Source organism: Ursus arctos, unplaced genomic scaffold, assembly GCF_023065955.2.
Source record: "Ursus arctos isolate Adak ecotype North America unplaced genomic scaffold, UrsArc2.0 scaffold_24, whole genome shotgun sequence".
NCBI classification, from domain to species: domain Eukaryota; kingdom Metazoa; phylum Chordata; class Mammalia; order Carnivora; family Ursidae; genus Ursus; species Ursus arctos.
The window spans coordinates 14,912,745-14,936,240 of record NW_026622919.1 but is presented as its reverse complement, the minus strand read 5'-3'; the positions used below and the strand labels follow the sequence as shown (position 1 = coordinate 14,936,240).

At 47.1% G+C, this 23,496-nt stretch overlaps 1 protein-coding gene across 5 annotated transcripts in view; it reads left to right on the top strand.

Annotated features, from left to right (window-relative positions):
- Positions 1-22,076, top strand: part of TANC2 (tetratricopeptide repeat, ankyrin repeat and coiled-coil containing 2) — a 359,716-nt gene extending 337,640 nt beyond the window's left edge. For 3 of the 5 annotated variants that reach the window (XM_057318083.1, XM_057318081.1, XM_057318085.1), the window contains 9 exons: positions 355-488; positions 1,440-1,563; positions 5,925-6,100; positions 6,417-6,549; positions 7,107-7,136; positions 7,979-8,070; positions 10,167-10,313; positions 12,713-12,813; positions 14,443-22,076. In XM_057318083.1, the coding sequence (XP_057174066.1) occupies positions 355-488; positions 1,440-1,563; positions 5,925-6,100; positions 6,417-6,549; positions 7,107-7,136; positions 7,979-8,070; positions 10,167-10,313; positions 12,713-12,813; positions 14,443-16,393 (2,888 nt within the window). In that variant the 3' untranslated portion in view covers positions 16,394-22,076. The remainder of the gene's footprint in view (positions 1-354; positions 489-1,439; positions 1,564-5,924; positions 6,101-6,416; positions 6,550-7,106; positions 7,137-7,978; positions 8,071-10,166; positions 10,314-12,712; positions 12,814-14,442) is intronic. The other 2 variants (XM_057318084.1, XM_057318082.1) reach the window with 1 other exon arrangement.
- The last annotated feature ends 1,420 nt before the right edge of the window (positions 22,077-23,496 follow it).

Below are 23,496 nucleotides of genomic sequence, written 5' to 3'. Positions count from 1 at the left end.
CGTGCATATACACCCGTGAAAGGTCTGTAGCTAAAAAGAGAGAAAAAAAAAAGAGGTAAGTCAGAAGTAGGGAAGACAGTCTAGGTAGGAAAAATGAAACCAAGTAAGTTTAATCAAAGGTGATTTTCAATAAATTTATTATTACAATTGTCTCCATACATTATAAGCCCACTTAAATGTGGTTTTATTCATGATTTTTCTTTACAAATTTCCTTCATGGCAAACGTAGCTAATATCATTCTTGGAGGTAAAGTAGCAGTTACGTTACTCAACCACAGCAGTACCGCCGTGCTTACACAGAGGGCTCGGGAGCGCAGGACCCACCTGTTCTCAGCCTGTGTTCTCTGCCCTTAGCACTGACAGCTGCAGCCGGAAGAGGCAAACTGGAGGTATGCCGTCTGCTCTTGGAACAGGGAGCAGCAGTGGCCCAGCCAAACCGCCGAGGGGCAGTGCCCCTGTTCAGCACTGTTCGCCAGGGCCACTGGCAGGTAAGCAGTGTAGCTACGTCCAGTCCCTCAGGTAGGGGTGAGTTCTAGACAGGAACTTCTGAAGCAGAGAGCAAAAAAAAAGAAATCACAAAGTTTGGGTTACTCAGCAGTCATTGGGTTTGAGGACTTGGACCATTGTTATTAGTATTCTGGTTCATTGAGAACATATCAGAAACCTAACATTCCAAATCATCATCATTTAAAAAAAAATCATCATCATGATCCATATTGTACAGAAGGACTAGCTACTTCTGGACTGGTCATGGAGTGACCTGCTTCTCACATATCCACAGGTCCACATATCCACAGGTCCTCTGGAAGGTTCATATCCCAGCAGATCCCTGCTAACAGGTGTCTTGCAGGTGTCTCAGACTTGCTAAAAGAAAATGTGGTGTATGTAAATTTTAGCTATGCAATCTTTCCAGGTGTTTGAATTCTGGATAAATGCTAATTTATACACATAGGATGGAAAAGAAAGCATATTGGTAATAATCTTTGTGTAGAAAAAAGCCTCTAGAAGCCAAACATAAAAGAGTTATCAGAGGCACTTTATTGTATTTACTTCAGTCATAAATATTCACTACAGGCAGGCTAGCAACCCCCGAGGTCAATGAAATGGCACTGGCATAGGTAGTGACTTGTGTTGGAGCTTCTGTTGTGGGATTGTTTAGTCTACATCTTGGTCTTTTGTATCTTAAATTCTTCTTCACGTAGGGGCTGAGTCAAGCATTCAGAGTTGAACTCCCATTTGGCTATCCTTGAGAGAGTCAGAGATCAAATCACATGGTACTAGGACCCTGCAGGAATTAGAAGGACCCTTGCAGTAGAAAGTTACGGGGAGAGGTGACTGGCCTGTACAGCAGGAGGTGATCCCCCAGTATAGGGAACAACGTGCACGTGTCTACTCAGCAGCTCTTCCTGGCTCATTCGTCCGTTTCTCTGCACTTGCAGATTGTTGATCTTTTACTCACCCATGGAGCTGATGTCAATATGGCAGACAAGCAGGGTCGTACTCCCCTGATGATGGCTGCCTCCGAAGGCCATCTAGGAACTGTGGACTTTCTGCTTGCACAAGGTGAGTCTTGGGGTGCCAGAGCTGCATGGTCAGTGCCTATGATAACCCAAAGACCTCATGATTTCCAGTGACGGATTCTAAGAGATGTTAAGAATAGATATTATTGGGGTACCTGTGGGGCTCAGTCAGTTGAGCATCCAGACACTTGGTTTCAGCTTGGGGCGTGAACTCAGGGTCCTGGGATCGAGCCCCTGGGCTCCATGCTTGGTGGGGAGTCTATTTGAGTTTCTCTCCCTCTGCCCTTTCCCCACGTGCACATGCACGCACGCTCTCTCAAAATAATTTTTTTTAAAAAAAGAATATGTATTATGAATCTAGTTGGTTAAAATGTGAAAGTCCATCTCCTCTCCTCTTATATACAGTGGGATCCTTTAACTCTGATATTCGTTTCCTTATGGCTTGAGGGATTTTTGGTATTCTAATCAAATTAACATATTCTAAATTCTCTAATTCAAATCTTTAATCTCTAAACTTTGATTTTTTAATATACACTCAATAGATGTTCATCTTCCAAGGACTGTGTTTTTTTTTTTAACTTTTTATCAATTCTTTTGTAAGCCTGCACAACTAATATTTTTCTTGTATCCAAAGGAGGCAAGCAGAGGTTAAGATAATTGCTGACAGTGGGACCCTTTTTGAAAAATCAGGATATTATATTATCTTCCTTTGTAATAAATTCCTTTTGACATTAACATTCACATATTCCTGGTGAATGGGAAATAAGTTAAAGAGATTATGGTCACACCACCTTCAAAAGCATTTCAGGCTCCTTTTGATTGCCCTGACCTCAGTCACTTATACAAAACAGGGGTGAATGAGGGTGGACTTCTGCAGAAGAAAAACTCAAGTCTCCGGTGACCCTACAGTACCATCTAGTGGACTGTGAGCATTTACATGAAGCAGGAGATAGTGTGATCGTGACCACCCAAATGACTCCATTCCAGTTAGCCTTCCCTATTAGTAAACTGGACCTAAACATCTATAATTATATCTGTGGGCACATTCACTTCAAGGAATCCAAGCTCCTGAAGAATCATAACCAGGACAGCAAAACTAAGGGTAGTCGAGTTAAGAAGATGAAGTTTCTTCTACGATTTCAAACTAAGACTCATTGGATCTTTAGCTGGATCCTCCAAAGAAGATTTGTTTCCACAGCCTCACATTCGCAATGCTGGGTCAGAACCAGGGAACCACTCTCCCAGTATACAGAGTGGTTCTTGCTTCCCCAGTACAAGCCAACAAACAAGTCTGGTTTTGTGATATCTATCCTTACCTCTGCCAGGAGGGGGTTGGAGGAGGATAGGGGGTGTACGTAGATTCTCAGGATAAGATGCGGCAAGAATAAATGTCCCAGAACAGCCCAAGTCTACTAGAAAAGGCAAGACCTCTTCAACCACTGATAACCTTTAGATCACTGCACAGTGTCTGCCACATGCCAGTGGAAGCTTATCAGACATAGATTCCAGAGATTTGTTCTCCCTTACCACTGCAGACATGCTGGTCTTTGTACTACTGATTTCCTCAACTTATGATGGGCTTGCGTCCTGATAAACCCAAGTTTAAAATGTTATAAGTTGAAAATATCTGAAGTCGAAAATGTGTATAGTACACCTAGCCTGTGGAACATGATAGCGTAGCCTTGTGTACCTTAAATGTGTTCAGAACACTTATATCAGCCTACAGTTGGGCAAAATCATCTAACACAAAGCCTACTGTATAATAGTGCTGAATATCTCATGGAGTTTATTGAATGCTGTACTGAAAGTGAAAAACGGAATGGTTGTAAGTGTATCTGTCATTTACCCTCGTGGTCATGCGGCTGCTGGGTCGCTGTGCTCACTGCTACTGGCCAGCATCACAAGAGAGCGTCGTACCACACATCACTAGCCTGGGAAGAGGTCCACATTCAAAATTTGAAGTACATTTTCTACTGAATGCATATCACTTCTGCACCATCATAAAGTTAAAAAATTGTAAGTCAAACTGTCGTAAGTCAAGGATCCTCAGTATTTCATTTTTTCACATTAAATCAGAGACTTCCACTAAATCAACAAATTCTACAAACATTTATTTAGCCAACATTATTTGCAGAACACTATACCAGTGCTGTGCCACTGAGTGATTTCTTTTAACTAATACACTGTAATCTGCGCCCTCTGAGACTCTGTAATCTGTCAAGGAAGGGATGAAATGCAGATAAATACCTGAAAAGCAGAGAATCCTAAGTGCTCTGATAAAGGTATTTGAGTTAGGAAAAGACAGACTTTGAGAGGTGAATAGGAAAAAAGTTTCATATTAGGGAGGGGAACATGAATGAAAAGTCAACGAGGAGATCCAGCACACAATGGGTTTGGGGAAATAACACAGGTTGTCCAGTGACGTACATGAGGGCCCTTGGAAAGTAAAACTGGAAACGTATGTGGAAAGAAAGTGAAAAGGAACAGATTAAAAGAGGTTTTGGACTTAATTCTGAAGGCAATGGGGAGCTTTTCAAGATTTTTTAAAAGGGAATTGATGCCAAAGTTGTGCTTTAAAAAAAATCCCTCTGGCAGTAGGGCGAATAGTAGATTTGATGGAGGAATTATAGCGGGCCAGGGGATCAATTAGGAAGCATTGTAATAGATGAGAAGTAATGAGGCTCTAATCCAGGTGCGGTAGCTGTTAGAATAGAACAGAAGGGCCAAGTACAAAAACGATTTGGGATATAAAGAGTAATTACATGTAGGAAATAATGATAGTTGAGTTAAAGATAACTCCAAAGTTTTAAAATGGATGCTTGGAAGAAGTGTGATTCCATTAACAGCAAGGGGAAGAAAAGAGAGAGGGGGAAGCTTACATATTGAATTTTGGACGCATATTGCCTAGACAGGTTTATTTCATATGTATTTCCTATTAATTTCTTAAATTCCAGCTTTCCTTATCTTTGGAAAATCAGCTTCTCTGTAATATACATCCAGAACCTTCTTCTGCTTCTACTTTTGGAGGCTCTGTCCAGGGAATTTATAGATGTTCCATCTGAGGAAGCTCCTTAGATTCTCTCCCACATTCAAATTCATTCTGTGTTAGAGTCGATGTCTTAATTGTAAACTATACCATTGTGAAAAGGGCACCCAGCACATAAAAAATGGCTATCATCAGAGTTAGAGGTATGGTACCTTCCAGCCCTTCGTCCTCCTGTGGGAAGCAGCCAAGTCTGGTTGTCTGACCTGTAGGAGTAAAAACAGATAGTCCAGATAACTGCTGAGTAGACCCTGAGCCTGGCTGTGGCACACCCTAAGCTTGATCTGACATCCGAATCCTGTCTACCTGAGGAGGCAGCCTGGAAAGCGTTCTGTACGCAGTAAGTTGATCCTAATTTAGCTAGTGTGCCGTGTCAGCTGTGTGAAAAGAGTTGTCTTAGGTACGCTTCAAAACTAGCAAGGAAATGATAGGCCCTTTGCCATCCAAGAGCTTTCAGTCTAGGCTAAGAACCAAATATATATTGAATTTTAGACTAATTACAAAACAGTGTATCAAGTATGCTTGATCCTTACAGATGAAAATAGAAATGTTGAAGAGAAACAGATGTAGAATACCAAAAAGGCTAAGAGAGTGGGGATGGGGTCATTGAAGGCCGACAAGTTTAATTAAACTCTGAATTTCCTTGTGGCCTGGGCTCAGTCTCTTCCCATGAGTTCATCTCCCCCACATTCTAGGGAGAGACAGCGTGGCCTGGTGCTATCACCAGTGATAAACATGGACTGAGCTCCTTCTGTTTTATGAGAATCTGTCCAGGAGTTTATGCTATTACCAAGGGAAGACTTGCTGAGTCCTGAAAACATTCACTGAGAATTTATTACATACAAGTAGGATACATAAAAAAAGATTAAGAACAGAATAAGGTGACATGTGTTAAGCACATTTAAGATGAGGTGAACAGTGAACCAGAAGCTTCCCAGAAACGGGGATTTGAAATGGTCCCGAGAGAATGAGTAGAAGTGAGGCAGGAATCTAAAGATTCCCCACGTGGGAGCAACCATGACCAGAAGCAAGGCTACAGGAACATCGTGGGAGAGTCAGGGGGCCGTGAGCACAGCCATGTGGCCCAAGTAGAGGATTCTCTGAGGGGCGTAATGAAACTTAAGCCCGGAGAGTAAGCTTGGGGTGGATTGTGGCATATCCAGAATTCCCAGTAAAAACAACTGGACTCTCTTCTCCTGAGGGCTTGTAGGATCTTTTTTTTTTTTTTTTTAACAATTTTATTGAAAGAGAACTCCCCTCCCAGAAACTAAAGCTGTGCTTTGGCAGAGCGTGCAGCTTCGGTACCAGCTCTCTGTCCTGCTCTGGATGGCCTCAGCCCTGTGTTACATTCGCTCTTGTAGGTGCCTCCATTGCTCTGATGGACAAAGAAGGACTGACAGCCCTCAGCTGGGCTTGTTTGAAGGGTCATCTCTCAGTAGTACGTTCCCTGGTGGATAATGGGGCTGCTACAGACCATGCTGACAAAAACGGCCGCACCCCACTGGATCTGGCAGCTTTCTACGGTGATGCCGAGGTGGTGAGTGCCTTTACACAAGCCTTTGGGTGGTAGGGATAGGGATGGTTCTCCATCCGTAATGTTCTCAGCGGTTAAGGGTAGAGTAACATGTTGATGATTCTTGATGGAAAGTTCTTGGACCTGTACTTGCTGGAGGACAGGAATATTCAAAGCACCACTAAAGACCAAGAATACAAGTATGGCCTGAAATCCCACGGCTCCCCAGCCTGGTTCAAACCAGCGATTGAATAGAGTCCAGGCAGCAGCCAGAGCCCTCAGTAGAGCTGTGCTGAGCCATTGCACTTGTGTTAACTGTTCTGCTTGATCCATGTCCTAGGTCCAGTTCCTGGTGGATCACGGGGCCATGATCGAACATGTGGACTATAGCGGAATGCGCCCTCTGGACAGAGCAGTAGGGTGCCGGAACACTTCTGTTGTTGTCACTCTTCTGAAGAAAGGAGCCAAGATAGGTAGGAGAAAGGAAGAAGGTGCTGGCCAGCTGTGCCCAGGGGCCAGACTGGTCCAGTGGTCTGGCTGCCCTGGGTGTTTGGTGTGAGTGTGTATAGTTTCCCCTCTGCCCTGGCCCATTTGTTGTCCAAGTGAACAGAAAGGCTCTTGGCCCAGAGAAAGCACCCTCTGAGCCATGGTCGACACTACTCTGTGTCCAGAATCACGTGGTTATCTGCCATGCCCCTAGTCGCCTTAGCCAGGAGGCTGCTCTAACCTTAGGCACAGCTTCGTGCTAATGCCTCTGTGCCAGCCCCACCCTGTGAACATCCTGGATCCCTGCACTGCCGTGAGCCTCTGCTTTCCCCCGCTCTGTATGTGCTTCAGACTCTCCAGTCCCTGCTGCTGCTGTCCCATCTGCTCCCCCATCCCACAGACCTGTAGGCGAGGGTTGGCTGATATGCTGGCTTTTTTGCTGCCTGCCTCTCACTGCTGCTTTTTCCTTCTTTTTTTTTTTTTTCACCTTCATCCATTTTTTTTTTCCTCTCCTACAACTTTTTGTTTTCTCCTTTCTTTGAAGGTTGTCAGACGTTACCGAGTCGCCCACGAGGTATATTTCACCGCTGTCAGCATCAGGCGTGGTCTGATGGCTTGGTCAGCTTTGCCTTCTCCTCTTTGATTTAGCCTGCATGAGTTCCCTACACCTCTAATCTTTTAATTTACTTCACCTTAAAAGAAGATTTTTTTTAACGACTGTTGTAGAGAATAACTTGAACTTTTGATAACTAACCCTGAAAAGCTTAGTTGGTAAATAATTCAGGCGTCTATAAACTAATCAGTTTAACCTCTCTTTCTCTTTGTGGGTAAAGTAGTCCTCAGTTGTGTTGGCTTGTTTCATGTCTTTTGACATTCGAACTGTGCTCCTGAGTCAAAGTAAATCGCAGGAAGGCCTATTAGATACTTAAAAATTAAGGGAGCCTTTAGAATCTTTAATGGTTCCCCTTAGAATCTTTAATGGTTCCCCTTTCCGCAAAGTACAGATTTTTAAATTAAGAGACTGAACAGCTAGGGATTTTGAGTCCCGGGTTCTAAAATAAATTGCCCTTTTTGGATTTTTTAAATCTCGTGGTGACATGTAATGTAAACCCTTTCTCCCAATGCTCCGGACTGAGCCACAGCCTGCCCAAACCCGCACGTTGGCAGGCTTTGCTGCCCTCCTGTGGTGCAGGCTCAGACAGATCAGATGTTCTTATTTTAAGGTGAACACAAATCCAGCGCAGCTTCTTGGCAGTGGGAGTCCCTAAGATACTCCCCGGTCTAAACGATGAGGAAGTTGTTGTGGAGCAAGTTGTTCTCTCAGCAGAAATCCCCCAGGATGTTTTTTTCACCTAGCTTCCTGCCACCCTTACATTGTCTGAGTTTTTTACCCATCATGCATCCTGTACACTACAGGTCCAGCCACATGGGCGATGGCCACCTCCAAACCAGACATCATGATCATCCTGTTGAGCAAGCTGATGGAAGAGGGGGACATGTTTTACAAGGTGAGGGGAGGAAGGAGCTGGTTCCTCAAAGCAGCCACTGACTGTTCTCTGCATGTAGAATCTGCTAAAGTCTTGACAGTCTCATCCTTGGCTCTAGAGGCAAAGGGAGGATGCCATCCCTCAGTGATAGGCTCATAAGTTGACCATCCTGAGTTTTTAACTTCCCAACAAGAGCGCAAGAGTGGCCTACATAAGCCTGCAGCCAATCAACTCGAAGACCTAATTTTATCCGGTCACTAATAGGCAGTTACATAGACTCTACATGGAATCTGCTAAGTGGGACCTGGAAACTCATGGGACAAGTAAAGTGAAATTATGTAGTACAGATATTTCTAGTCTGTGGGAAAGAGATGTTGATCCTCACTTTCATATCTTATACACATATAGATTTAAAAGTCTGTAGTAATAGTAGCTTGTCAACATCCCTGAGTAGGATAAGGAAAGCAAGACAAATAGCAATTATAAGATTTTCTGAAAGTGACTCACTGAATGACAACAAAAAAAGTATGGAGTCTTTTTGTAGTCACAGTTCAAGCTGAAGGTTCCAATACCCTGACACAGACTTTCTCCCATAGCCTATAGGAAATCCCCAAAGAACATTACATGACAGGGGACCTGGCTGGCTCAGTCAGAAGAGCCTGTGACTCTGGATCTCAGGGTTGTGAGTTTGAGCCCCATTTTGGGTGTAGAGATTACTTAAATTAAAAAAGAAGAAGAAGAAGATTACATGTCACAGTTATTTGGTTATGTTAAGATTAGCGGCATCTTCTTCTCCTAAAGGTAAATGTAAATCCAACCTCACTGAGCTATCAGGCCCAAAGATGGGAAATGATTATGAAGCACATTATTTCCACCTCCCACCCACCCCTGTGTAAGGAATGTTTTGAGTTCCTGGGAGAAGAGTTGTATTTCCTGAGGACTCTCCACATGAAAGTCATGATAATCTAGGAATCTTGGGCTTCTAGGAAACTTGAGTCCTGACCTATCCAGGATTTCACATGACTTCCAAGAAGGGCCTCATTAACTCTAGGTGTCCTATTTATGGACTTGGGGATAGCATTGCTCTCAAGAATCTAAGCCCTGGTTATAATATAACCTCTCATATTCCAAGACAAGGAGTCCTACCTCCTAACGAGAACAGGCAGAGCTACTACTGCTCCCACCCAGAATTCTACCTTGGTAGACTCCAGATCTCTCCTTAATGAAAAGTGCTGAAGAGAAAATGAAAAGATCGGGATCCCTGCTGGAGTTACAGCTCTACAGAAGGAATGCAGCAGATGAAGATCAGCTGAGTGAATGGGAGATGCCTCCTGCATCATTCTGAGCTCAGCTGATAGATTTTCATTTATTTTATTTTATTTTTATTTATTTATGTGTATATATGTATGTATGTATTTATTAGCTGATAGATTTTCAGATACAAAATGTAAGGAAAATTCAAAGTCCCTGTTGCCAGGTCCCTTAGTTGGTCATAGATTTACTTCATCTTGGAAATCATCCCCCCTACACAGTTGGATCACAAAGTCGAAACTTCTCTACTACCACCCTACCCCAAGCCTTTTCTAAAAACAGGAGAACACTGACATACTATTTTATGCACTGAGATTGGGGAAGCAACGGCTAGACCGTTTTAGCTCCCACCTCCTTTGTGAGGAAGAGAATGACTTCTTCTAGAGGACTGGCAAGGAGGAGCATCAAACAGGAAGAGTTTTCCAGGCAAGCCAAAAGTAAAGAAGTAGTAATAACTCTGGAGTGGTTGGGCCTAGGAAATGATATGTGTCCCAGGGAGATCAGGTCAAGAAAAAGCTCCTTTGAAGTGAGCAAGATCAGTCTCCTGGGAATCCAGTTGGGAAGCTGGGGGTTCTGGTTGGTTCCCTGGCTTGTGTCTTAGGTATCCCCTTGCCTTTCCTGCCAGGTGAGTTTCCTATTGAAAAGACTGACCCTCTGCTCTCACCACCGAGGCCAGACCTACTCCCCAGGCTGGTGTTTGGGAGGGCTAACATAATAATCACTGCAGAGAGGAGGGGAGTGGGGCCAGACCTCCTCGGCTACGCAGCAGACCAACTGTGTGTTCTGCCATCTTGTACTCCCATTAGAAAGGTAAAGTAAAGGAGGCTGCCCAGCGCTACCAGTACGCCCTGAAGAAATTCCCTCGAGAAGGGTTTGGTGAGGACTTGAAAACCTTCCGGGAACTAAAGGTGTCTCTCCTCCTCAACCTCTCTCGATGTCGCAGGAAAATGAACGTAAGTCCCTCTCCTCCCAGCTGCTTTCTACAGCCCTGGAAGCTGACAGTCCACGTCACTCCCTGGCTCTTACCAGGCCCCTGAAATCGTTCTCTGCCCCATTTGGAACTTGGTTGTCCTTCACAGAGCACTGACATTTGCAATTTGAAAGAAATCAAGTCTAAGTACAATCCGTATCTTAAACTGTAAAAAAGTTAATGCTGTGGGCATTTTTGGAGCTTTCTGAATTTTTAGTTCCCACTGAAAGTGATTGGAATACCATCATCATCGCCTCCTACCCCCAAGTCAGTTTTCTGGTCTTTGGGAAAATGTGAGAGCAGTGGTCACTAGAATTCCAGCTGCAATTAGATATGAATTGCAGTCACTCCCTTCCTTTCTAGTAGACCCCTAGTCACGTAAGGAAGGTCTGGAAAGAGGACTCAGGACCATGGACTGGCAGGTTTATTTCGAAGGCTAATCTTGAACTTTTCACTCCTTTCCTCATCTTTTTACGCCAGCATGCCATGCCCCTTCTTGTCGCAGAGGGAAACGTAGAACTCTTCCTAGTCCTCTGTTACCCCCCTAGTAGTCCTTGGTCCTTCTTGCCTGCTGTGCAGAAACAGTCTTTGTTGCCCTCAGCCACTGCTCCCGTGACACGCAGATGCTCCCAGGCCAAGAATCCTCTCTCGGAGACTGGGAATAGCAGAGATCGTGTCAGGAACCTCTGCTAACCCCCCGCCTGAGGTCTCACAGTTCCTCGGGAGCTAAAAATAATCCACCCCAAAAAAGAATGCTGATGAGTAGAGAGCTCAGCTGTGCAGAAGGGAGATTTCAGCTGCAGGGGCAAGAGGTCTGCTGTCAGTTCCAGAGAGGTGGTTTGTGTGTATGACCTTCGTATCCTCCATCTAAACCCTGCCAATGAGAAGAGCCCTGATGTCCCAGAGAACACAGTTACGGCCCGAAGAGGCAGAGCTGCCCCACGGTGCTGAGGAGAGTATAGACAGGGTAGCGGTTCCTGTGGGAAGGGGACACCCCAGGGGAAGGCAGTGAGGCTCTTCTGTGAAGCAGAACCAGACCAGCAGTGCCCAGGGCACTGCCAGTGAGAATGAGACAGAACTCAGGAGCCGCTGCCAGCCTGCCGCCTTCTCTCTGCCTGAACAAACAATCTCCTTCTTAAAAGCATTCTAATCATGGCAGAAAGGATGATTGTCCAAAAGAAAAAGAAAAAATTAAAAGATAAGATTGGAAACAGAGTAGTGATAGATGACTCCCATAAGATGGAATGCTCCCTCTCTAGCTCCACCCTTGCTCACAGTTACCAGTCAGCTCCCATGACCACCTGTGCAAGGCGCCTGAGGTCTGCTTCAGTCCGAGATGGCCCCTTACTTCTTGTTCATTTCCAGCCATGCCTCAGCCCTTTGTTCTGCCTCTGGAATCACGCGAATCACGCGTGTCACCAGAGGTTTCTGTGCCATCCTGAGGCTTGACATTGAAAGAAGAGAAAGAACTCTCCTTTTAGCTTAGTATGGAAGGGTATCTTCAAAACTATGGCTTTGTTCCTCAGGTCCCTGTTCCCAGGGTTCTCAGATGAGGACAGATGAGACGCTCCTCCAGGGAGCCTCAGTAATAAAGAGATGAGGTGACAGCATAAACCCTAGTCACAGCCAGGGCCCTCTCTCATTTCATTTTTGTTGTTTTAAATGCTTACTAAGTGAGGAACCAGTTAAGAGAAGGGAAGGCCATTTACTAAGCATCTGCTATGTGCCAGAAACGGCGTTCGGGGCTTTCAAGTGTGTCATCACACATCATCCCACCTGCAAAGTAGATGTGGGTGAGAAAACACAGCACCCCCTCTGAGGGGTTATGGGGTCAACCAGAGGACTGAACCCAAGTCTGCCTGGCTCCCCGACCCTGTCTAGTCTCCATGGTCAGTGCAGCTCTCCTTTCCACAGACCTCATCCTCCTGGACCTCACTCACCCCTTAGGAAGCGGAGGCATAGTGGGTGCTACAGGAAGCTGGGGAGTAGGGTAAGGCCCCGTGTGAGGTAGAGTCTGTGTCTGCCTCATACACGCGTGTGGAACAAGGCCTCAGGTTTCCAACTTCAGGAGCTTCGTTGGGTTAACATTTGGCTTCTGGGCTAGAAGGAACTTCATTAGAAAAGCAGAAGGAAGGCACATTAAAAGTATTTTAATGCTTCTGGGCAGATAAATTCCCAGGAGCTGTTGCAGGGCCATACAGGGCAAAGGCAGAAGGAACTTGCAGTCTGGGCCACATGGCTAGAGCCATGCCAGGCATGTCGAGAATCCCAGGTGTTCATCCATAAATGTCAAAGAAATGTACATATATTCTGTTTTATTCCCAAATTGTCTATTTTTCATATCTCTTCAATGACTCATTTGCACACCTATTGTAATGACAGGATTTTGGAATGGCGGAGGAATTTGCTACTAAGGCCCTGGAGCTGAAACCGAAATCTTATGAAGCTTACTATGCAAGAGCAAGGGCAAAACGCAGCAGCAGGTGAGGAGAGAGAGAGAGGGTGACGAGCAAGAGGTCTCTCTTCCGAAAATCTGGCCAAGGCAATGTAGGCCATCCTGGGGCATATGTACCCAAATGTGTCTATCCCTGAGGACTTTCAGGACATGCTTTGGGGATGGCTCCCGTTGCACAGAACTCCGCTTGAGACTGGCAAATCTTCAGGGCTATGGAGATCTAGAACATTTTACTTTGGGAGGAAAATGCCTTTGCATTGCTGGAGAATGGCACCTTCTTCCAGAAGCCTCTGCCATCTCTCAATCACTTTTTAACCCCTAGAGCAGACAGCATAAAGAGATGCTGGTGACTTAAGAAGAGGTCACTTAAGCAAAACATCCTTCCTGGCCCTTTTAGAAGGAAAAGTAGGATGGGTGGCTTATACCGCAGGCTCCTCTTTTCCTTTAGGCATTTGAGGAGTCCCTGGATTATTTAGTCTTCCTTCTGAGCTCTCCTCAAGTCTGGTGGCATCAAACCTCCTCCTCACCTTAGTCACCACCACCACACCACACCCTCATGGAGACAGGAGGTCCTTGCTGCCAGGATTGAGGGGGCCCAAGAGAAACTCCGAAACTCCATCCCTCTTGTCCATCTGCTGTGGCTTGGCCAAATGGGCAGGAAAGGCTCTGGAAAGACCTAGAACCTGCCATCACTGATCTCTGGATAACTTGTCACTGTCCTTGATGCCTCCTGCTCAGTGCCCCACCCTTCTCCCAAACTCTTCCCGGGGGAAGAACTGCTTCAGTTTCACTGTTGTGGCCGGGGGGGGGGGGGGGGGGAATATGGTCCTGAAAAAACAAACCCAGGTTAAGTCTAGTGAGGTCGGTGGCAATAATATTAGTCTTAACTAGCTGGGGTAACAAAGTCCTTACAGAAGCTTGACTCTCAAATTCTCTTTTTCCCCAGAGAATTCCTTCCCCACAGGGCCAGTTGCCCCTTTCCTGGGCGATATTAATAGAGAGGATGGGACTATCTCTGAGAGTTCATGTCCTCATCTGTAAATCAGAATCTGAGTTGCCTAGTCAGTGAACCTAATACCTGCCCAGCTCTGATGTAGGAGAACAGAGGAGCGACAGTGCTGTGGGGTGAGGGGGAGAAAAGGGCAGAAAACGGTCTTCTTGCCTAGGACGGAACAGGCCTGAAATTTGGAGCCAAAATATTGAGAATATAAAGAAAATTTATGCTGGATCAGCAAGAATTTTAAATATCGTAGTTACTGTTTTGTTCCTAAGCTAATTGACAGTGACCCTGTAAATGACAACCCCACCCAACCCTCATACTGCCTGGTGTGCATTTGGGCACTAAGAGAATCTTCCTGAAGGGCCTGGCTGGACTGACAAAATGGGGCCATTTCTCTGCTAATACCAGAGAGGCCAAAAGGAAGATGGAGGCTAAACAGGCTAAAGAAGCATTCTGGACTCTTCCAGAATGACAGCCTACCTGTTTCCTTCCTTACAAATCAATCGAAACCACCACCGCCCCCCCCCCGCCCCCCACCCCCGACTCCCCCAGACGCTACCCCCCAGGTCTCTGAAATAGTGACCTTGTCCTCAGCTCTTGGTGATCCCTGTTGATTCAGAATAACTCCAGTTCCTGTGTTTACATTTTGTCAAGCAGACAGTTTGCAGCAGCCTTAGAGGATCTGAACGAGGCCATCCAGCTCTGTCCGAACAACCGTGAGATCCAGAGGCTCCTGCTGCGCGTGGAGGAGGAGTGCCGCCAGATGCAGCCGCCGCCCCCGCCGCCGCAGCCGCCGCAGCCGCCGCTCCCGGAGGAGACGGAGCCCGAGCCGCAGCACGAAGACATATACTCTGTACAGGATATATTCGAGGAGGAGTACCTGGAACAGGATGTTGAAAACGTGTCCATCGGCCTCCAGACCGAGGCTCGGCCCAGTCAGGGGCTGCCGATCATCCAGAGCCCGCCCTCGTCTCCGGCCCATCGGGACTCCGCCTACATCTCCAGCTCGCCCCTTGGCTCGCATCAGGTTTTTGACTTCCGTTCCAGTAGTTCCGTAGGTTCTCCCACCAGACAGGGCTATCAGTCCACCTCACCCGCTCTTTCTCCAACTCACCAGAACTCTCATTACAGGCCTAGTCCACCACATACTTCCCCAGCCCACCAGAGCGGCTCTTACCGCTTTAGCCCCCCTCCCGTGGGAGGACAGGGCAAGGAATACCCAAGCCCTCCCCCGTCCCCGCTCCGTAGAGGCCCTCAGTATCGGGCCAGCCCTCCAGCGGAGAGCATGAGTGTCTATAGATCCCAGTCTGGCTCACCCGTGCGTTATCAGCAAGAAACAAACGTTAGTCAGCTTCCTGGCAGACCAAAATCTCCATTATCCAAAATGGCCCAGCGGCCCTACCAGATGCCTCAGCTTCCTGTGGCAGTTCCCCAGCAAGGCCTCAGGCTACAGCCTGCCAAGGCCCAGATTGTGAGAAGCAACCAGCCCAGCTCAGCGGTTCATTCAAGCACTGTCCTGTCCACGGGGGCCTATGGCCAGGTAGCCCACTCAATGGCTAGTAAATACCAGTCTTCACAAGGAGACATGGGAGTAAGTCAGAGCCGGTTGGTTTATCAAGGGTCAATTGGGGGGATCGTAGGGGATGGGAGACCTGTGCAGCATGTCCAGGCTAGCCTGAGTGCGGGTGCCATCTGTCAGCATGGAGGGTTGACCAAAGAAGACCTTCCACAGCGACCTTCCTCAGCATATCGAGGTGGTATGAGATACAGCCAGACACCACAGATTGGGCGTAGCCAGTCCGCATCCTACTACCCAGTCTGTCACTCAAAACTAGACCTGGAGCGTTCCTCCAGCCAGCTAGGTTCCCCTGATGTGTCGCATTTAATCAGAAGACCTATTAGCGTCAACCCAAATGAAATCAAACCCCACCCACCAACTCCCAGGCCGCTGCTGCACTCCCAGAGCGTAGGCCTCCGCTTCTCTCCATCTAGCAATAGTATCTCTTCAGCCTCCAGCCTCACTCCTACCTTCCGGCCATCTTCCTCGATTCAACAAATGGAGATCCCTCTAAAACCGGCATATGATAGGTCATGTGACGAGCTGTCACCAGTGTCTCCCACTCAGGGAGGTTACCCCAGCGAGCCCACCCGATCCAGGACCACACCATTCATGGGGATCATAGATAAAACAGCCCGGACTCAACAGTACCCTCACCTTCACCAGCAGAATCGGACCTGGGCCGTGTCATCCGTGGATACCGTCCTCAGTCCCACGTCTCCAGGCAACCTGCCTCAGCCTGAGTCCTTCAGTCCACCATCATCCATCAGCAACATTGCCTTTTATAACAAAACCAACAATGCACAGAATGGCCATTTGCTGGAGGACGATTATTACAGCCCCCATGGGATGCTGGCTAACGGGTCCCGCGGAGACCTCTTGGAGAGAGTCGGCCAGGCCTCCTCATATCCCGATGTGAAGGTGGCCCGGACCCTCCCTGTGGCTCAGGCATACCAGGACAACCTGTACAGGCAGTTGTCCCGGGACTCTCGACAAGGGCAGACATCCCCTATCAAACCAAAGAGACCATTTGTGGAGTCTAATGTTTAAAAGACGTTTGTTGGAGTGAGACCCATATGTTTTCACTGCACATTTTCAGGCTTGGTTTCCACATTTGAGGTAGTTCTCTGGCTTAATTTCTCATGTAGTTTCTGTGTGGTGTTCAGAGGTGGCAGCCCACATGCTGGAGTTCTTTGCATGCAGCCGACTGGGAAGCTGGCCTCCAGTGAGCCAGGACTTGAGTTTCTCTCGTCTGTGCCCCAGCCACACGCTCTCTCCCTCTCTTCCGACACCAACGAGCAGATTGTTGTGCCGCGTGCTTTAACCCAGGGAGATCAGACACACTGGTCAGCTTTTTCCAGGAGACAATCGCTTTCACTGATGTTCTTGTTGTGTGAATGTCTTTCTCCTTTTTTACAAAAATAAGGTGTTCTCGTTTGTTTTCTTCTAGGAACTTTAGAAAGAGTATGACGCCCCTTTGCCTTTGCATTCTTATCCAGTGTTATCCAAATAGCCAATCCCAGTGCATTCTTGTGCCATGGTCTCCCCTGGACTGCCAGCTCTCTGCAGTCATCAGGTCTAGAATGTTCATTTAGGTTATTGCTGGTCTTCCTACGGGGGCAAAAGGATCAAGGAGAAAGAGAAGAAACAGGTCTATTAAATTGGAAGGAAAAAAACAATATAATTATTTGAAATGTCACTATATTGATTTTCCAAGAAGCGTTGTATGAATATTTGGAAAACAACCAGCCCTTTAAATATTTCACTCAGCCAAGGAAATCGGATGAGAATCATGGGTATTTTTAAATAATCCACTGAGAGGTATTCTTTAGGTTTTTAGCCAACAGTTAACTTTTAAAATCTGATTTTTCCATGGGTTGTGGGGAGCAATACATAAATATATAGAAAGAGAGAGGACGAAAGACTGTTCTGGATTCCCAGTGAAAGGCTAGAGAAAATCTTTGTCTTGAGAGTCTACTCTTTGGGTCCTGAGATATCACTGAGCATCATACTCCACAGAAGCAAACTCTTGCCGAGGTTTGACTGGTACATGAATCCTGTTAGTTGGGTCTTCACCCAGAGCCAGATTGTGTTCTACCGGCCCTCCTTTTTTCAACCCACATGGTGTAGTGAAGAAATTGGTTCTCTGAGAAGCAAGTTAAATTCTCTCGGGACTGTTAAGACTTTATTCCTGAAGTTTGCACCCAGGGCCATTGCACCCTGCGCCAGACATGGTCTGATTCCGTTTCGAGATCTATAGTTTCATTACCTATTACTCTAGGAATTGTTTCTTCTTTTCTTTTTTCAAGGTAGGAGTGTTTGGGGAGCAATCTTTGAAAACCAGACACGGCAAAGTGTTTCAGGGAAAAGACAGACCCTTTTCAGCCCTGGGTGGGGGCTCATGAGACAGACAGCAGGTCTTCTGATCCAGTTAGCCTCCACACTTCTTCTGTGTCTTGTGGTCGTTTGCTGACCTGTCCTTTGCGTGACTGAGGCCAGCACGAGATGGACAGCAAGAACACTGAAACCAAAGCCTTAGCACAGGCCTGGTACTGACTGCACATCAGTTCTGAAAACTTAAGAAACTGAGCAAAAGAGAATCTGTTCTCTATTATTAGGAATCATTCTCTTGTTAGTAAAGGGCTATTGGAAGGGCAGTTTCCTGAATAAAAATCCAGATGTGACCAGACCTGTTTGTAATAGTAAGTGTCCTCTGAAAGCATCATAAGACATGGGGAGCATGAAGCTGAGATCAGAAACATTTCTCTACTAATTTAGATTCTGCCAAATAGACGGACCCCTCTGCCCCCAAGCCTGAAACAGGCCAGGACTTGTCTCCATGCTAGAAGCAGACAGCTGGGCCTGCTCAAGACCCAGACTCTTCCCACTGTCTCTGATGCCTAGGGACTGTCTCCTGCTAGCTAGCCCAGGCTGGGCACCGGCGTCTCGTCCCTTCCCTTCTCCCTCTCTTTCTCTCACCGAGAAGATGAAATGTCCAGCTGTAGCACCAGCCTACAGCCAGGAGCCTGGCTTCCGCTTTGTCCAGGGCTCAGCCCTCCAGGGCCCTTTGCATCTCCTCCCTTCCTAAGCCCCTCTCACTGAGGAGCTGCTGCTACATTCTCAACAATTTTTGCATCTGTCAGAAAAGTGTCCCTGCTTATTTGGAACGTCGCGCGTGCGACCCGCGCTCAGCTCTCTCAGTGAGCGAGCGGGTTCTGCATGTCCCAAGCATGCCCCTGATGCCGCTTGTCCCCAGGGTCTCTCTCGGTTTTCCTGGACAAACAGGAGATTTAGGGTCTATGCCTTATTGGGCAAAACACTTAAAGCAGTCAAAATGCAACTCTTTGTTAGCCATTGTAAGAGGGAGTGACTATCACTACTGGGCGCTGGTTGAGTTTGACTGGAAAATGCCAACTGGACCTTCCTGGGGGCAGGAGAGCGTTTTTCCTCGCAGGCAGACTGCCCGTGCCCTGTCGGGCTACTTCACTGCCAGGGGCTGATCTTAGTACCGAATCTCCGAGATGGCCCCGCCCCCGGCGACACTGAATCAATGTCTGGCTTCCAGTGGGGGAAGTTTTTCAGATGAACCTGGTAAGTTCCACTCACCCAATTCACATCACTCTGAAATGGAGACAGTGGTAACCTCAGCCTCTAGGTTTCTCGCCAAATTGTACGTTTCATTCACCCAAAATTCTTGCACTAATGGGTTCCCATCACATCATGTCTATAAATGGGTGCACTTTACTGTTTGAATTTGTAACTCTGATAAATACTGGATATTTAAGTGTGCGTAATGTCTTCATTAGAAAATAGCAAAACCGCTCTTGTCTTTTAGTGTATCTTTCAAGGAAAAAAAAAGGAAAAAAAGGAAAGAAATCAAGCAGTGGATCACAACATTTATAGCACAAGAAATAACTGTTGTATATAAGCATCAAAAAGATTAAGAATTTTTAAATACGAAAAATATTTGCAGTGATTTTAAAGTGCTTTTCCAGCAATTTTCTTAGGGACTCCTGAGACATGGTTACTTTATTTACTGGATCAGTAAGGCACACAATTAACAATTAAAAATTAATGTTTATTTACAAAGTAAAGGGAAAACCTGTGTAACATGAGAATTTGGCACGGACAAAATGGAGACCATTTTGTATCTGCTGTTGTATCTCGTCCGGGTTGCAGACGTGCACTATTAAAGCCCCAGGTTAATAGAGCACAAACCCTTCTTGTTCCTCTCCCATGTGCCCCTCTTTCTAGATGTGTCTAACTTAAACTCGAAGGCTCAGGAAAATTCCACTAATTAGAATCATGTACAGTACCCCAGGTTGTTGTCCAGAGATACAAGTTTGCTAATTTAGTTAAGCCTGGATTATTAAACACTTTTCCTAAATTATTGTAAACAGAACAGCCTAGAGAAAGGTATTCTCGGTCCTTATATTGTATAGTAGTTTATGAACCCCTCTCTAAATATTGGTATTTTTATATTCCAGAGATGTACCCAATAGAAAATTTAACCAGTATCTAATTTAATATCCATAAGTATTTTCCTTAGATTTTAGTCCTACACAGTGGGTTATGTGGACGTCACCTTGCTTCAACCATACTCTACCACTAGGTGTCACTGTGGCTCTGCACCAGGCTTGTCTGGTGGCAAAGAACGGCAGCACGTCCCCCTGGAGGAGCCGCTTCCAGGGCAGTAGGCAGGCCCAGAGGGTTCAGGAAGAAGGGGATAGAGGCCTGCAGAGGGGTCTTCACGTACCTGTGCCCATTGTGGCAAGATAAGCTCTTTGAACACTACCCGCTTTGGACCTTCAGCCAGGCAGAGGCCGGGAGAATGTTGACTAGAACTCCCTTGCTCTGGTGGATGGGTGGGTATGAGGAAGCCTCCTTTACTCCCCTTGAGCGTCCCTCTCAGTTCCTCTTGGCCTCCAACTTTTATAACTCCAGAGATGTCACAGTTGGCTGGTTTGATTCAAAAATCGTTATTTTTCTACTGCAGAAATGCCTTGGACAAAACCAGTTGCTCACTGAATCTTTGCCACAAAATGGAACAGGCTCCCCCTGGGGCGGAGGGGGGGGCAGGATGTTCCCCCCTCCCTGTCCCGGCCTCTCCCACCTGTCTGTCTGTGCTTGGGCTGCCCACTTCTCAAGAAGCCACCTTGCAAAGGCAGCCTGCTGCTGCTTCCACACCAAGGCCCGTGCTGCCCCGTCGCGTGCACGTCGGGAGGTGTGGCTTTTTCTCCTTTTCCTCTAGGAATTCCAGACTGACCATCTGCCATGACTAACAACAAAGAACAAAGGGCTTAGGGGTAAGAGCTACCTACAAAGACGTGTCATGGAAACCTTCACCATGCAATGCCTTGAACTCAGCTCTGGCTGCTCCCCAGAAAAGGTGGCTGGCTGGGGGCCTGGACACAAGCACAATGGGGACGGTAGAGCCACTGTGCAGAGCTGCTTGAATAATCACTGGGTCTTCATCAACTCCGTTTCTAACAGACCACTCAAGGGCTGAAGTGTTGGTAACCTGCATTTCGGTGTCCAATGCCTCACAGCTGCTGAGCCACCCTGAGATGCTTGTGGCCACATGATGGCCACGGTCAGAGCTTTGAAAGTCAGTACCAAATGAATGCGTCATTGGACACCAAAAATCAAGTGTTACTTTCATGTTTCCTCCCCCACATCATCTCACTTCTTCCTGCTGACTCTGATGATCTCCACTAAGCCAACCTGCCAGGTTTTAGCTGAACGCATATAGATGCAGGCCAGCATCACTCTCGTTTTTCAGACAGACCTACTCTGTGGAAAGGAAGGAGCCTAGCTGCTTTGTTTCTGTAGCACTTAATGGCTGGATTTTTCTTTTGCCTAATCACCAACCACAACACCTGGCTAGGGGGACTCCACTCCATCCCTTCAGTCCCTAGGACCAGACCGACCGTTAATTCTGGAAATTCAGTACTTGAATGTACCTGCCTTATCGTGTACCAGCTTACTGGAAAAAAGAGTTAGAAATGCCGGCTCCAGATCTCTCCTTCATTCACAGGTTATTTTCCAAATCCTGTAAGTTACACTTCCTGTTCCAGTTTGGTTTTGGGGTTTTTTTGTTTGTTTTGTTTTGTTTTTTTCTCTTTGGCTGATTCCTGCTGACTGGGGCCAGTTCCTCATCAGGCTCAAGGCAGGTGCCGTCCTCAGGCGTGGCCTCCTTTCCATTTAGCGCAGCATCTCCGTCTCTGTTCTGTCTCCTCCAAATCCAAGATGATTTTAATTAGTACAGACATGTACAGTCTACAATTAAAGAGTGATTTGTACTAATATGATTTTGATTCCTCCTCCTCTTTGCTGTCCTTTCAAGACACTTGCTGGAAAAAGCTTTAATGCACTTAGTTTTCCTTTAGGTTTTCTATGACTCAGATGTAAAGGACTTTCTCTGTACAGTATATTATCCAATGCATGTTTGTTCTCTCTCCCGATATATTGAACACCACACAGTTGTGAACCCGTGCAGTGGGGATGCCCCACACCCCACAGAGGCACCTAGCCCTGTGTATAAGGAAAGACATTTCCCTTTGCTGTGCTTGCTTGAGCAGTTGTATTGTCTGTACACGTGAGCTGTGTGAGATCGATGTGAAAAGTGAAATGAATGCATTTTCCTGCCCATGTGTACAGATCGCCATCCGTACAATGAACTGTATGTATGAAAGCAAATGTACTTATTTATAAAGGGTAACACTTGGAAAAACACGGTGTTGTGGTGCTTTCTCCTTCCGGTACAGCGCCCCTCCGGGGAGTGGACTCGAGCTCGCCCTCCCCGAGGCCCCTGCAGTGCTGAGGAGGGACCTCACTGAGGTCTCCCCCAGGGACCCCTTCCGCAGGTTAAGGCTGAGGCCAAATTCCTGGTGATTCGGCTGGTCTCTTGCGGGACATGCACAGTCCCCCCTTCAGGCTTGTTTTCATTCAGTGAGGTGACTGAGCACCCCTCGGAGTTGGGGCAGCACGGTAGGCACTAGAGAGAGCTGTGGCTAAGAAAAGACAGTTCTGTGGGCATGTCAGCGAAGGCTTGCAGGACCCACTGAGAGAAGCAGGCTTTTTCCTCAATGAGTTTCTCTCCCGCCAAACCAAGGGAGCACTGAGCTCTTGTCTCATTTTCGTAGCTGAGGCTGCAGGCCCGAGGCAGGGGACAGCCCTAGCTAGAGTTCCCCAAGTGAACTTGGTCGGAGCTGGAAGGCCACTGCTTCCGGCAGCTTTACCGTCTCTTCAGAAATCTGACCAGAATTTCCCATCCTCACCTGCTAGAGCGCTCAGGCAGCTGCATCATAAGCGGAGAAGCTGCGGGTTTCCTGAAACCGGCTTGAGAGCCTCGATACCTTTTCTTAAAAAGTGGCCAGCACGAGTCCTGCAGGCTTTCCTGCCTCGCTGGTCCCTGTCTACTGCAGGGACAAGCAAGGAAGGAGACTGCTTCCTCTACACACCACGTTGTGAACAAACATCCCTGTTGTGTAACTGCATCCATTTCCCCCAAACAGCCAAAGCCGGGGAAGCAGGAGAACAGCAGCCTGAACGCCAGTTACCTTCAACAGGAGAGGAGAGGACTCTGGAAGGAACCACCTGCTCAGTCTGAAAAGTCGGAGCTCTCAAGGGGTTCCAAACCCAGTCAGGTGAGGGACATCCTGAGAAGGTGAAGGACAGGAGAGCTACCCCCTTTGTGTCTGGCATCATTTGAGTGTTTGCAAACACAGAGACCCTTGATGCAGAGGCGAGCACAGAGGTCGGAGGGGAGATGGGCTACTCACGGGGCCCAGGAGCCTCTGCCCTCACAGTGAGAGCCAGCCGTGACCTTGACTGAGCCATCAGCTCAGACACGTATCAGGCCGTGTGCTTTTGCACATTTTTAAGCAAATGAAGCTTCACAAAAAAGCCTCAATTCAGGAGAAAGACTCTACAGATGGAGAAAGCAAAGGCCTCTCAAGAGTATGGAGAAGGGAATGTCAGGAAGGAGTCATGTTACCCGAGGATTACGTATCAGAGGATTTGCTGTAGGGTCCCTATAGTGTTTTCAGTGATGGTGCTTTTCTGGAACGTACAAAGCGGCCCGTGTGAGAGCCCACCCGACTTCACCATAAACGCCCCTCCTGTCTGAGCCTCAGGAATTGCTCTCAAGG